A 15,128-nucleotide genomic window follows, 5' to 3' on the forward strand; every position below is an offset into this window, starting at 1 on the left:
CTCGGTTTCTTTATTGGGGAATAAATCCACGCGTCAATGGGACGTTATCCGCACGATACGACCCTAACGACCGCTAACAGGATCGTTAAAGGTCTACGGATGAAGTCGCCAAGGCCTTGACAACGAGCAACAGTGCTCGGAGAGAGAGGGTAAGAAGAGATCGGCCTCGTCGATCGGCTGGTTTTCGCGGCGCGTTACGCGTTTCCCGCGTTATTGTTCCTCTTCGATTTCAGGAGAGAAATCTCCTCTGAAATGTTCCAGCTTGGAACAGGGTCAGTGAATTTCGCACGAGCGTTTTCTTTGTTCTACGATTTTCCTAGGCGAGCCGACACGCGAGCTTCATTGGCCAATCGGTTCGCAATTAGCGACAAGCAGCTCGAAATTTGGACCACTGTAGTATCAGCATTAGGTGATTGCAAAAGTCTCTGTCCGAGTGAAATAACAATTTCATTAATGAATCGCATCACCACCTGTACCATTTTCTAGAATTGTCTTTTAGATTGTAGCATGATATGAAAATCCTGCCTCGCATAAGGAAGCAAAATCAGATCAACTTATTTTGATAATCTGAGATACGCTTCTGTTACATTTGCCTAGACAAAATCATTTTTAATAGCACTGTCTCGCATGCGTGTTTTAAATTAGGGTCACGTTTAATCTGTGACCCTGTCTCGTTAGCGAGCGGCAATTTCTGTGGTTTTAAATAAATTTACATTTATTAGAGTGTCGATAAGAGAGTAACGAACGTAAAAGTTCACTCTGTGAGAAGTTCTGTTATCATTTTCCTATTCGCTCTTAAAGTGAAGGCCAAGAATCTCACGGTCAAATAAAACCCAATCAAATTTTCATTGCAAAATTTCTAATTGTCGATAAGAAAAGAATGAATAATAATTTCCGTTTATAAGCAAAGTAGAAGACCACGAACCACAAATCCAGTTAACACGTTGTGTACCACGTCGATCATATATGCATGACGCTGTTCTTTGACCAAGTCTAATAAACTAATTTTTATTGTAGCATAAATTCTTTGTGGAATATTTTGTGCGCTCAATCTGATCGCAATACTCGCACCGATGCCGGAAGAATTCGGTTTCTAGCGAGGTAATAGAACGAACGCCTAACAGTACATCGATTTCTCTATATATGTCGCCTGCGTGATAAATGTCGCGGAATCATCCCCATTACCGCGGGGTATACTCCGTGAGGGGCCACGAATCTCGAGAGGCCTCGAACCCGGAGGAGTGTAAACATAACACGACTCGGGTATGTCAGCTGGACGATATACGACGCTGACAAGAGCCGTGTTGTTGACATAAATCGAGAATTCACTGTTTCGTCATTTTCTCCGATTCGATCGCTGATCGAAGACGATCCCCGGAATCGGCCGGTTGCTCGGCAACGTTTCCACAAGAGCTGGCAGATCCTGCTGGCCGTCGTGCCCGGTTCTCTAATAATAGCGTTCCGTGAAAGCTAATGAGAGGCGAGCCGGTGTAAAGACATTACGGGAGAGATATTACGCGTAACATCTGATAATAAGGACAATCGCGAACGCGGCGCGGCTCGCCTCGCTTCAAGGCTGCGGTCTTCGGAGTTTTACAACCGGTGGACACCGATCGCGCTCGGTCTTCGATTGCGGCATCGATCTTACACTCGAGATCGCGATTCAATACCGACCCGTTCCCGATCGAGTAAACGACGAACGCTACGTATGCTATCTCGCGCACAGAAAGATTAATTGCTCTCAGAAAAGTGATAAAACTCCGCGGAACTCGAGAGGGAGAGGTTTTTCTCTTCTCATTATTGTTGTTATGAATATGACGCGCTTCGCTGTGCAACCACTGGGCAGAAACGTTACAAATATGCGGTTCGCACAACGTTGGGCAAGACAGGTGCAGTTACAGGTTTGTTTATAAATTGTGCCGTGTTGGCAACCGGTGGTTTATCAACAGGATGTTGTATTATATCGAGGAGAGCGCGTTGTTTTTAAGGAACGTTCGGTTCAACTTGGACTTGATTAGTGTGCTGAGGCTGCGAGTGGAGATTAGCCACTGTAAAATGAGGCAACCTCTTGTTTTTTAATCTTGCTCACTGATGCAATGATTCGAGTATTCTTGGTTCTTAATAATCGTCTAGAAGAAAATATACATTTATTTAGAAACATCTTAAATTTAGTTTAACAACCCGACTGCCTCTTCCGCGAACACATGAAAAGTTTACTGTTGATATAATCAGGCACTAAGGGGGATCTATAATTTCTGTTTCATAAAATCTTTCTCAATAATATATCCTGAAATATCTTTAATATTTCAACCGTTCCAAATCACTCGCTGATACTTGCCACGAGTGCATAAAAGCCAACATCCGCCATCGTTTTCTGAACAAATCCGTCGGAATTGTCAGTAGAGTGCAAAGAATTAAATTTTATGAACAGGGCGATAAAATTTTATATCCCTTCGCCATCTGAAACCGAAAAAGTACGCGAGAAGAGGGACAGAACGAGAAGCACGGTACACAATCCGATAATGCGATTCGACTGACAGCAGGAAACATAATGTTCGACTCCGGGTTTGCCCCATTGGCTCATAACGGGTGAAATTTTTGGGGGAACCAAAGGTAAATATCGTTTTATCGCCGGCCGCGTTATCGCGGCGTCTCGAAACCGTGTTTCGTTGCGGAATAATTTCGCGAATGTTCGCAGAAGCGACGATAAGACACAGAAATGACGACAGCAACGGTCCGGTTGCATAAATCACTCGCGAATCAACACAGCTCGCGGTTTCCTTCTAAATAATCGCCGGGATGACGCGATCACTCTTTCGCTTTATTCGCTGAATTAGCCAGCGAGGCGGTCTGCCCGCGGATTTGTTGACGGTTGTCAGCGATTCCGATCATCGACGTCTCCGTCCCATGACCTTCTTAAGAAATAGGTCGAGAATTTGAAGATTTTGTTTACAGGCCGCGTTGGACAACGAGAACGCGATTGTGAACGCGGTTCTCCCCATTTCGATGCGAATATCGCTGAAAAGAGGAATCTTAAACTTTAATTATCAGCCACCAGCATTTTCCAAGAAAATCAAGAATTTATAAGGGGTGGAGATTTCTATAAAAATTGTATTTTTGCTATAAAGCTATTTTTGCTCCAAGTCCTATAAATTGTATCCAATCCAGAACACTTTATTGAACAAGAATAAGTAAAAATAAACGCTCACGATGAGATTAACATTATAGAATAAATCTAGACATAAAATGAATTCGTTCATACTGTAACTGAAATTGAAAATTTCAGTTTTGAATTCGCTGGATTGCAGATTCTTCCACACAACGAGCATTTGGTTTCGTCAACTACAACGAGCAGTGGTTACGTAAAAATTGATTTCCTCCGTCAATATTTTTAATAGATTGGAAATCACGTGTTTGATGTTTCCGCTGTTCAGTATTTCGCCCATTCATCGTTATACCGAACACATAAACTCCGCAATCCAGCGAACGACGCTCGTATGAAACGCATAAAACGCGCGCGTCGTTCAGCGCGTTAATGACGTGAAAATTGCGTCGAGTAATTTTGCACGGCCAATTCCCACCGGCTCTTTAGAGCCTCGATTTTAGTTCAAAGGGCGCGATAAAACTTATAGTTCGACCCGTAATCGTTTCGTTCACTTTCGCCTGGATTCCAGCAGGTGAAAGGTCCCCTCGTGGACGATCCTCGCGAAGCACGGAACCTTGCACTTGAAGAAGAATCAACGCTCTGCCACGGTTTCTGTAATTTTTTTTTTCGTCGCTCTGCACGACCATCGTGGTCGTCGACCCGACAGGTGCCGTCACCTCTCTCGCAATAATTGCGAAATCGCTCCATTCCCGGGAAAATTGCCCGCAATTCTCTTTCTTGATTGTAACACGAGCCGGTTGGCTGCTCGTCTCGACGCGATTGCGGATCAGAGAGAATGAGAGAGACTGAAAAAAGAAAGAGAGAGAGAGAATTCTAGCTTCTGCACCGACGATTTTCTTCAGTGGTTGCTCGATAGAGCAGGCAGAAGATCAATTTGAATTTCTAATTTTACATCGTCACGGAAAAATCAACGAGTAATTGCGCGCTGGAGGAACCGTTAGCCTTTTATCGAAAACTGCGATGTACAGGGTGTTTCGTTTGTATCGATCCGTGCGCTTCGAACGTTGAACCAGTGTCGCCAGATGAGGGGAGGGAGCACGAATCGAGGGGAAAAGAGTTACCCTCTCTCTCTCTCTGTCAGAAGCGTGGGGAACAGCGCGGTAGAAGGGGAAGTTAGAGTGGGGGAACAAGTCTTGATCCGGCGTTGAACAGGTGTCGCTACTCTCATTTTCCTTGGATCAATTTTTTTTTTTTTTTTTTGGTACGTTTATTGACAGATTTCAAAACACTTTGAACATTTATTCCAATTTTCGCGCTACAGGCTGCGCTATTCGAATTCGTTGGAAACAAATCGCATTTTGAAGAGTATGAACAAGACCAAGGGAACATTTCGAGCGTTCGTTGATCCTGTACATTTTCCCAGAAGGATTTCCGAGAAGACGGAGCATAATTTCGAGAGGACGAACGGCACACGTGGTATACACAAGTCCGCGTTGGTCCGTGAACGCGAAAGGAATAATCGGTTCTGCGAAGCAGCGAGCCCGTTGCGCGCCGTTGTTGAATAGATCGATGCACGCGGCTCGTATGCAAATGAAGAAATATGTAAACACGGCTGGACGCGGGCAATTTGCTGCCGCGAAGCTGTATACGTAGGCTAACGGTGTATAATTGAATGCATGCGATCCGTCCGATCGACGAGAACGGCCGTGTAATCTTCGGGAAAAGGCCGCTTTAATTGCTCGCCGGGGATACCGTAAATCACTCGGACTAGAATATCGACTTCCTCGTCCTTGGGGATGATCATCGATCGCCGGCCGATCCACGGTCTACACAATCGATTTGCATCGGCAACGAGAGATGGGTCCCCGATTCGAAAATCCCAGACGGCCGTTTGACCCTGTCCTGACCCGACGTGATCTTTCCCAGGACGCGTTTGTTCGATCACAAGCCTCCGCAGAAATCGCGGATCCTCGCGGAATCGTAGCTCATCGAAATGTAAAACGTCGGTGATTAGTAGACTGCGGATTTTATGCATTTATGACGAAAATGAATAAAAGAAACGGAAAACGGTAAAAAACATTGGAACCATTTAAAACTATTACGTTAATTCCAACCTAATTGAGACTGTTAAGAAAGAAAATCAATTTCTATTTTGCTCCAGTTTTTCGCGATCGAGGAAAATTTTGATTTTGCATAAAGATCCTTAGTCTAGTCTAGATCGTCAATTACATATTTTCGTTCACATGATAAATCGTTTCGGAACCCAAAGGATTACAAATTGTTTAATAATATCCTTCATACCTTCGAAACTGACACTTGGAAATAGTCTCCAGCTTAGTAACGCAATTATACCCCAAAAGGAACATCATAAATGATTTATGTCAAGCTTAGACAAGTAGCTCAACATCTTGAAAGTTACCTCGGCCATGAAAATCATATTCGAGCTTTACAGACGGTAAAAAATGCACCGCATCATAGTCGGCAAAAGTTTCCTGATTCTCTCATCCACTTAGGGTTCTCAAAGAAGAAGGGCGAGGAAGTTGGGGAAAACATGCTTGACAATGAACGGTCCCCCAGGACGCATCCCCACGCCGATGCTGCTCAAGTTTATGCTAACCGCTCGGAAACTGCGTTATCCGTTTCGCGATAAACGATGCACTCTTCCGTCAACTTCGACACGATATTGCTCATCCAAAATATTCGCGACAACTTCCAACAAATTCAGGCTTTGTTCAACAATATTTTTGTCGTTTCGGTGGACAACGGACAAAACCGCGGCTGCATTCTAACCGCGATACGTACGACGCTTGAAAATTCCGTTTAGCTTCCTCGTTCTATTGTGTCCGCGGCGATAAACTGTTTCCTTTCCCGCGGGACGATAACAGGCTCATTGTTTCGTCGGCTCTGGTCGAAAGTAACGGGCCGGCCGCGACAATGTCGCGACGTTTTTCGCTTAGCTCGTTGCAGACCGGACCGGATATCGGCGTTCAAAAAATCACGAAAGCCGCGACGGAGTTCTCTCGGAGAGGCTACGAACGATAGCTCGAGGGACAGGACGCGTTTTTTATCGATCGTAAAGATGCAAAGCAGAATGGAACGGCCGTTGTGTCGCGTTGGAATTTACGTTCCCCCCTTTCCGCGCCGTTTTAACGAGCTGAGAGTGGAACGCCGGACCCGTCGGACGATCTTTTTCGGAATTAATTCTTCGAGGAACGTCTCAATCGATGGACTCTCCGCAAAGTTTAACTCTCGAAGTAGTCGAGACTTATCGTGTTACAAGGAAATATTGCTTTTCCTCGTTACCGTCGCGGTTTTAACCACGCCCACCGCTCAACTCCGCGTGGCGCCATCTTGGTGATTGCTGGAGACATATATTCTTGAAGTCCGAGACATCGAAATCGGTAACTTCGTTCGATTGTCGTAAATACGCTTGTATTTTTACTTTAATAATAAAATATTCTACATATGAATATCAAAACCTGAATCTGACACATCAAACGAGGTCCAATCTTGAAGACGTTAACCTTCTATTTAGACCCAGAGTGTTAAAATCGTCCTTCAATTGTTCAGTTTCTGGCGAATTAATTAAACGAACAGATGCTGCATTGGGAATAATAGAAAGACTAACGTGTTTACAAGAGGTGCCTTCAAAAATGTGTTTTAAAAATTTGATAAATCAGGCAGTAAATGATCCTGAACATCATCAATTAGAAATGTCAACTTTGAAGACTGATATCTCAGTGATCAATGAACGTATTTAAAAAATTCCGGCTGATTTAAAGAGAAATATTGCGGCAGCTTTCGGTGCTTTCGTTGTGAACGACGGTTCAGGAGAATCGTTTAGCCGTCGAAATCGATCGGCCGGTCGAGAGGCGTCGTTTCGAAACTCGCGGAACGCCTCGCTTGTTCCGCAAAGTCTTTCTCGTGAACGTTTATTAGCGAGCGCGTGTAAACTTAACGCGGAAACTCAGGCTCGGCTTTGACATTCCAAGTTGATTTTACGGCAGAGAGAGCGCTCGTACGCGCGACACAAAAGGCTTTACCCTCTTTTGAGGGTAGTCCGGTTCGCCGTTTTCTTCCTGAAAATCAATATACCGTCGACCAATGGGAGAGAGGGCCTCGATGGTTTCCATGCATCTCGGTTCCCTCGGGGAACGATTTGACACTCGTCGCTCGTTTTCGCACACGCTCGGCGCTTTATCGCCCGGCAACTTTCCATCTTGATGCTCGCCGGCGGACATTCGCGCGTCCCGTTCGTCGACAGTTGCCATTTTCACGGACGTTCTCGCGCTGGGAAGAAAGCCTTTCTTCTCGCACCCTCTCCGCGATTCTGCGAACCGGCGACCAGTGGCTCGTTTTGCTCCCATTTATGTCAGCTTGCGGAGTTCTTCCAATTCCGAAGCAAAAATCTTTGGAAAACTCACTGTTAATCATGTTATACACTTTGTACAGCTATTTAACACGTTGACTGCCATGTCACCCATATGTGGGTGACGGAATTATTTGTCCTGGTTTTAAAATGAATTTTTACGTTAATATATTCATTGTACCAAATTCAATTAGGATCTGTAAAATGCAAGGAAGCTGGGGGACTACACAATATCATGAATTTAATTTTTTTCTGTTTCTAGTTTGGCAGTCAAAGTGTGAAAAGGTTTAACCCACGATTAGAAGGAACGAATCATACGTCAGAAAATATATTGAATTAATTTTCTAATTTTATTTGAAGCACAATAACCTAGTTCTCACTTCCAGCATATAGCTTCATGTCCCCGTACATATAAAACATATAGAAAATAAATAATAACGTTTAACCCTTTGTTGCCTTAGCAAATTTGCTGTTTCATTTATTTAACTCGTATAGTTCTATTCACGTGTTAGAACGTGTAATATTGTTGCAGTATCAGAAGTACTCTAGTCACTAAGAGTGCTGGCCTCGAATGGCTAACAAGTGGAACAATGGCCCTATTTATCCGTCGGCAAAAAGGTCCAAAGCGTTGAGAATTATCGTGACGAATTAAAAAATAATTCTTCGGATTCCAATGGACCCGTCGAACCGGGACCGAGGCTCCTCGTCGATCGAGATTTATGGGACGATCTACGAGGAAAGTGGAACGGTCGGACGATTGACCGTGAAGATTTTTTTTTCTGGAAAAGTTCAGGATCCGTGCACGTCCGAGCAGATTCACGTGGCCGTGTCACCGTTTTCGTTCCGTCGGAACAGTTTCTCGGCTCGGAGGACGACGGAGCCGAACACATATAATTCACCGAAGCGAGTAGTCGACGCGTAGTTGAAATAATTACCGGTACTGTTAGCCAGACGAGGCCCGAAGCCTGCGAGCAGAACCACGCCGGCCGAGCCAGGCGTTCGACTAATTCATACGAAATATTTCTGCCCGGTTAATTATCACGGCGAGAGGCTAATAGAATAATAATTGTTGCGTTCTGCGCCGCGCCGCGTCGACCGAGGAAGACTCCGGGGCGTTCCGAGCGAAATAAACGCGTACTTTGACGTCCATTCGGAATCCCGCTGTTCCACCCAGCTTCTTTCGATGATGCAACGATACGCCGTCTTAATTATACTTCCATGGCAGCGAGGCTCGTGCTTGCAACGGCGTTGCATACGTACCGTCGGCATTCTGAGGAAATTACGCAGACCCGGCTGGCTGGGTCGTCACCGATTCGTCGGATGACTAGCCACCAGCGAGCAGGAATCGATTCGCTTCTGTCTTGAAACAGTCGTCCGGCTCCCTTTGTTGCAATCGTTCATGTTCCGATTGCTTCAGACCGCTAGAATGCAGATTTTATGCATTCGTGTTAGACATTACCGGGAAACATCAGGGAAAGAAATAACCGCCTATTTAACTCCTATTTCTAGCAGTTGGAACATTCTATTGTCCGCAGTCTTTCATTTCTGAAATGAACATGTCGTGGACGTATAAAGATGATCGGCGATAGAATCAACTGCCACGATCTTTCGAGTCTAGAGTTTCTCTTGGGTCCCCTTTGAAAAATTGTCTGCGGGATAATTTTATACTCCAATCATAGACTCCTTTCTTTCAAAGAACGTATCCTAGGCTTTCGAACTAAGGAATTACCGCGACCTTGGTTCAAAGTAAAATCAATTTCTGTCCAAAAATGATTTTCAATCTCGCGGATCTAGTCACCTCGACGAACACCCGCAATCTGATCAACCTAAAGGGCATATACATTCCGAGAAGCTCAGTTTTCTTCGGTTTTGAATCTGCCAGGTCTCTTCTTCGAGTGCCGAGGTGCCAAGGATCGTTTCGCGTGGAAATCTCCGGCTGCATCGATGGTTCTCGGCGGATGCCCTCGGAACAGCAAACGTCGGGTAGCAGCAGCGAGCAGCAGCTCTCTAGGAAAAGAATTGCTTTCTCTTTTGATCGTGCTCGCCGACAAGGAGCGAACCAGGAGGCGATGTCCTAGCTCTGGCAGTCGAAAAAGCACCGAGTGTGACGGGTTACTGTTATTCCAGGCTGCTGCTCGCCGTGGCCGTTGTTTGTTCTTCCCGTGTCTTATTTTGTAGCTGGCTGCGCGTGTTGCGCGATACACCGTGGAGAGAAACACATACGTGGCTTCTTCCGCCGTGTAACTGTCTCCTCAACAATGGTCGCGTGCCGCGGGAACCTGCTTCGTCGTCCCGCCGCGCCGCATCTCCTCGACTCGGAGATTTTTTCTTCCGACAAACGAGACAACCGTGTCACGCGACATCTCCTCGTTTGTTTCTTCTCGGGAGATCGATGATTAACCCTTTCGCCGCGTCTTTCGACAGTGGCGTGCACAACCCGGCGAGAAGTGGGCGGAACATTCGGTACTTTGTCGTTTAAACGTTATCGTGGTTTGTCATTTAGACCTTCTTGAAGCTCTACAGCAACATAGGGTTTTGTGTTATTTAATGTACCGACGTTGTCCAGACACATTGTTGGTTCCACAGTTTAAAAATTGGAGAACGATTGCAGCGCCTCTTCTCGTGGACCACATGTAGAATGTGTTCCCGTAGGAATCTTCGAACCTCTAAAGGCTTAAATTAAGTTGTATTCAATTGTAACAAGCGAATTAACATGTACGTTTTCCGTTTCTGTTTCAGCACCGAATACAATTCGACGACACCGCGACCCGTACTTTTGAATATCCCAGCGAGGCGTCGATGCTCGAGGGCGAGAGCAGCGTGGATGGCGAAACTTCCGGTTCCGTCGAGCAATCTGCGCCGATCAGCAATAAAACGTCCTCGACCAATTCGACGACATCCATGCCGACCCTTCTCGGTAATTTCAACCGCCTCTCTTGTCACGGTAGCTGATAACCACCGCGCGGTTTCCATCTGACACACGATCACATCGAGGATCGCTCTTATCTGCAAAACCATAGTTCTTTTACTTCGTTATATATATATTATACATGACACATTATTTTGTATCATTTAAATCCAACAACACGTTGAACGCCGCGGTGGTTATCGGCGGCCGGCGCCATTGTATTGCTTAATGATCGTCAGAATCGCCACGATAGATGAAAATCAAAATTTCCTGTGAACCAAAAGAAGCAATACAAATTTAAGTTAGCGTAACGAGTTTACCGAAGGGAATCGCACGATTATGACACCACTGTGGCCCTGTTTCGGATTTTTCCAGGAGCCCCTAAAGCAAACGGCGATCTATCTCGCGCGAAGGGGTGTGACCAGTTCCAATGTCTATTGAACACCGAGGACTCCGAAAATGAGTCGCAAATCTAGCTTCCCCAGATCCCAGCTTTCGATCCCACCTGTTTCTCGTGGCTGACGCTTTGTCCTTCTGTTCTGTGTGTTTCACTGTCGTGCCAGCTAATGTAGCGTGTTGAAAGCTAGTGCTTGTTGTCCCTGCAGGTGGTGGCGGTGGCCTAGCGAGTTACACGCCTAGCAAGGTGGATTTGACGTCGGAGGGTTTCGAGCTGGGCGTGACAAGGGCCGTGTCATCGACGCCGGTGCCAGCCTTGACGGCGTCGTCGCCGACGTCGACGGAGCAGTGTCGACCCGAGAACGACATCAGCGAGATCGACTATCTGAAACCGGCGCAAGACGCGGGCGCCTGGGGCTCCGAGACCACCGGCGATCTCCTATACTGAACAGGATCTCGAAGAACCACCAGGTACCTCGAACAACCATCGAGGACCTTGGGCAACATCGAGGACCACAGGGGAACACGCTTACGATCGGAAGAGGCCCGCGAGAAGCTCAAAACCGCCCGTCTCCCCCCATAAGGGCGCGCCTCAGGAGTCCCGGAGAGTTCCGTGAACCGAAAAGACTAATCGCAAAAGTATTTTACCGTCGTTTGTTTTCCGCGAGAACGAGCCTTCCACCGATAGACCGCCGAAACTCGAAAGTGACCAATGCTCACCCGTATGATTAAGCCGCTCCTGCCCCCTCCCTCCCTAAGGGCGCGGGAACGAAAAGCGCCGCGTGTTTCGTTGGACGATCGAGCTAGGAGAGGATTAACAGTATCATTCCAAGTATATGCATTTACTTTGTATTATTATGATAACGAACAGTGAACAGACTTTCCTAATTAACGAGTAATCGAAACTGCCAAGATGCGTCAGTGCTTTTCGTTCTGTCTATCTTTCTTTTCTTTTCTTTTCTTTTCTTTCTTTCTTATCTTGTCCCTATTGTTAAGCACTTTACACGGAGAGCCCAGTGATCGGTGAACGTTTATATTAGGGCGGATGATCGCGAGAAAAGAGGGAAACACAGTCGCGTAAATGATAAATACGTAGAGAGGTATTCATATCACCTTTTTGGCACATTTTATAACGAACGCGGAGGAGAGACGTCGACAATGGAACTGAACGCTTTTTTGTAACCTTTTTGAGATTACTTTAATCCTAAGCCGTTTACACGAGTTCGAGCTGCCAGTCGAGGGCCAGAATTTTATGCGAGATTTTTTAGGGAATCACACAAAACCGAAAAAAAAAAGAAGATAGAGGAGGAGAGGAAAACTGAAGTTTGTTCGCTAGATGGGTAGAGGAGAACACACTCGAGTCTAGATTTGTAAAAGTTTTTGCCAAAGTAGAACGTAAGTCTACTTAAGTATACTTAACTGTATGTGTACGATAAGCGAAAAAAAAAGAGAAGAAATGTTTCTGTCCAGGGATAACGTGTAACAATTGTAAATTCCAAAAAGAATTCGTTATTTATACTGAGGGTATGCTGTGTAAACCATACTAAGATTTTTCTCACGCGAATGCTCAACGGTTCGTTCATACTTCAGTGTAGATAACACATTTATACGATACGCCGTGTAACGATCGTGTTCCGTTCGGTTCGCTTTATTGTTTCTTACCATTTGGACGAGGACCAAACAAAACAAAAAAAGAACACATTCACACACGTCGATGATATGATAATGTTACGTACATACATTTTCGATGAATTTTCTTTCGGAAGAGAAAAGAATCCTGTATTCGTCGACGGTTAATTTTAAGGGAATCCAATTTTGTACATACTAAATTATTACCGGCCCCCGAGGCTCAAACAGAAAATTCGAATCACTCCGGGGCCGATCTGTTCTACGTTGTAACACTTTGTTTCTACTCGTTGTCCGTGTAATTGCGTTCCGGGAACAAGTAACACACGTCGAAATTTCGGAGGATCGCGTCCGATTGTTCGTCTGGTATGATTGCGGCGGTGTGGTGGATTTAATTAGGGTTTAATCGCGTGATCGCGGACTGATTCAAGGGAGAAAGAGAGACGCGCGATACGATGATAACCACAGGTGCGTCTGTACGCCGAGGCAACAACTGTGTTCCATTTTTCCGTCGCTGTATTTAGATGCTAATTATTCCGGCTACCACATGCGTGTCGCGCGACGCGACGTCGCCATCGGTTCGCGGCGTTTTTCCCCCGTAGCGTCGCGCCCCTACCCCCACCGCCTCGCGACAGAACGAATCGCGAGGCAACAGAGAACCGCCAGCCAATCGGAGCAGAAAACGAAACAGCCTCCGCTGCTCCGGAGCGTCTCGCCACGACTGCCGAGGACCCGCGCGACGCTACGGAGATAACGCGCCGCGAGCCCGCGTTAGATCGATGCTTGATGGGTCTGTGTCACAGCGTTGCATTTTACACTGTGATATTTTTTTGTTATTTCGTTTGTTTGTTTTCCTTCCTAGACGTACACAATCGTTTAACAATTCATTCGTGGTAAACAGTACCGTGTCGACCGCGCGCTCAGTTTTTGAATCACTACAAGTATGTACTGGTAAGAGCGGAGCAAACGAGATTACGCCCGCGCGCGCGCGACACGCGTCGGGCTCAAAGCGTCGCGTCCTTTCGTATTCGTTAACAAATTAATTAGCCGATATTTTTGTCGGTCGATCTGATCAAGCTCGCCGAGATGTAATCTCCGCTGCTCCGGTCGAGGGGACTCCGTATAATTATTTTTGTAAATTATCGCTGTACAGAGTATGGAATGGCATCGTCGTTCAAGCCGAGGATCCAGAGAGAAGATTTAGTATTATGCTTTAACGTTATAATTATTCTCATTATTATTACTCCTATGATTATCGTTACGATTATCTGAAGCTTGAATCCCACATTACCTTATTGAGTATACTTACCAGTTTAGAAGTATTGTGTGATGTATCGTCTGTGTGTTACAAGGTATTCAAGTAATAAAATGAATTATACAATTATACGCCAGAGAGAGCTACCGTCTCGTCAAGCACCCAACTAACAAACACGGCGTAATGTAATATCAAAATTATTCTTATTTATTTAAATAAATATATACAGTTTACCGAACAAATAAATCACATTGTAGACAAGGTATGGTCCGGGCAATGGGTACACGACTCTGCTCGCAGAGCTCGTGTCATTTGTATATCGACGTGTAGTACTCCTCCTCTAGATCGTACAGGTCAGCAGCCATATCGTCCCGTAAGGATGCCAGTTTCTGGTCGCACTCCGCCTGTTTCGTTCTGAACAGTTTGCTGTTTTGTCCTATGGCTTCGTTTACAGAGGGGAAATCGTTCAGTATCAAATACTGCTTTATATCGGAGACCAGTTTCATCAGAGATTCACCAGCGCGCACAATGTTTGCTGCTCTGACATGCATCTCATAAGTGTCCTGCTCGCATTGTGTCATGCGCGATAGCTGCGAGTCGCTCTCGCCTTTGGCCAGCTTTATAATCTCTGAAAACAACCAAAAACGCTATATATATGTACTTGTATAGGTTATGTTTTGTACCGGTACTCGAAGTAAAGTAGTAGTTCGAATGCAATTAGGGCAAGATCTTAGAACAACACAAGTTCTACAGCTTGACGTCGTTTTTATGCTAATAGGTGTATAATTGTTCGAGATATCAATAGAAAACGAGAAGTTGAGGTTAGGACACTTACCCTCAAAGTTTTCCAGCATAGACTTCACATCGTCCTTTAATCTCGTCGTGTACGATTTCAGCAAAGCTTCCTTGCTCTGCGGCAGTGCTCGCTGAGCCGCCATGGTTTACACAAAAATAATTATCCTTCTCTCATTAAGGAGGAACTCTCATCAATCACGCAACGAAAACACCGACCATGTTGTGTGGATTGGTTCCTGACAGAACCAATGACAGCGCGATCAGCTGTGCGACTTTACCGACGGAGAAACCACCCCCGCGGTGGATCAATTCAAAATTATAATTCTTTACCATTTCCCATCAATATAACCACTAGAAGTTTATAAATATGCTTTTTCAGAAAACCGACAATTTCTATTTAGTTCCTATGGCTTGTAATTGATGGAGACAATTTTTATTTCGCACAGAGATCCGCAGTCTACCGAGTAACTCGAAAAGATGAATGAACGATACCGCGCCCTTTCTATGGATCGTTCCAGGGGGTATCTTTGAGAAGATGTATTCAAAATGAAGATTAGCGGTTGCAGAATGCAAAGTAAAGATGTGTGACGAAAGATTGTCAGTTTTCAGGGTGCGGGTTGTTTTGTAGCAGCCTGTATATTGATTTCCAAGTCGAAAACTAGGGGACAGTGCC

At 45.5% G+C, this 15,128-nt stretch overlaps 2 protein-coding genes across 4 annotated transcripts in view; one reads left to right on the forward strand and one right to left on the reverse strand.

Annotated features, from left to right (window-relative positions):
• Window positions 1-13,902, forward strand: part of Bif (protein phosphatase 1-binding protein bifocal) — a 42,093-nt gene extending 28,191 nt beyond the window's left edge. The window contains exons 3-4 of one of the 2 annotated variants that reach the window (XM_076797748.1): window positions 10,215-10,392; window positions 10,759-11,116. In XM_076797748.1, coding sequence (XP_076653863.1) covers window positions 10,215-10,392; window positions 10,759-10,859 — 279 coding nt within the window. In that variant the 3' untranslated portion in view covers window positions 10,860-11,116. Of the gene's footprint in view, window positions 1-10,214; window positions 10,393-10,758 lie in introns of both variants that reach the window. The other variant, XM_076797747.1, reaches the window with a different exon arrangement.
• Window positions 12,172-14,699, reverse strand: LOC143359670 (mediator of RNA polymerase II transcription subunit 22). 2 transcript variants are annotated; one of them, XR_013083144.1, is made up of 3 exons: window positions 14,496-14,699; window positions 13,895-14,288; window positions 12,172-13,826 (listed from the first exon to the last, which is right to left on the reverse strand). XR_013083144.1 is itself a non-coding variant. In XM_076797793.1 (2 exons), the coding sequence occupies exons 1-2, from the start codon at window positions 14,596-14,598 to the stop codon at window positions 13,969-13,971; spliced, it is 423 nt and encodes a 140-aa protein (XP_076653908.1). In that variant the 5' UTR covers window positions 14,599-14,699; the 3' UTR covers window positions 13,845-13,968. The 2 variants fall into 2 exon arrangements, 1 of the variants encoding a protein (XP_076653908.1); XM_076797793.1 differs by lacking the exon at window positions 12,172-13,826 and having other exon boundaries at window positions 13,845-14,288.
• Between the last annotated feature and the right edge of the window lie 429 nt (window positions 14,700-15,128).

Source organism: Halictus rubicundus, chromosome 12 (assembly GCF_050948215.1).
Source record: "Halictus rubicundus isolate RS-2024b chromosome 12, iyHalRubi1_principal, whole genome shotgun sequence".
NCBI lineage: Eukaryota > Metazoa > Arthropoda > Insecta > Hymenoptera > Halictidae > Halictus > Halictus rubicundus.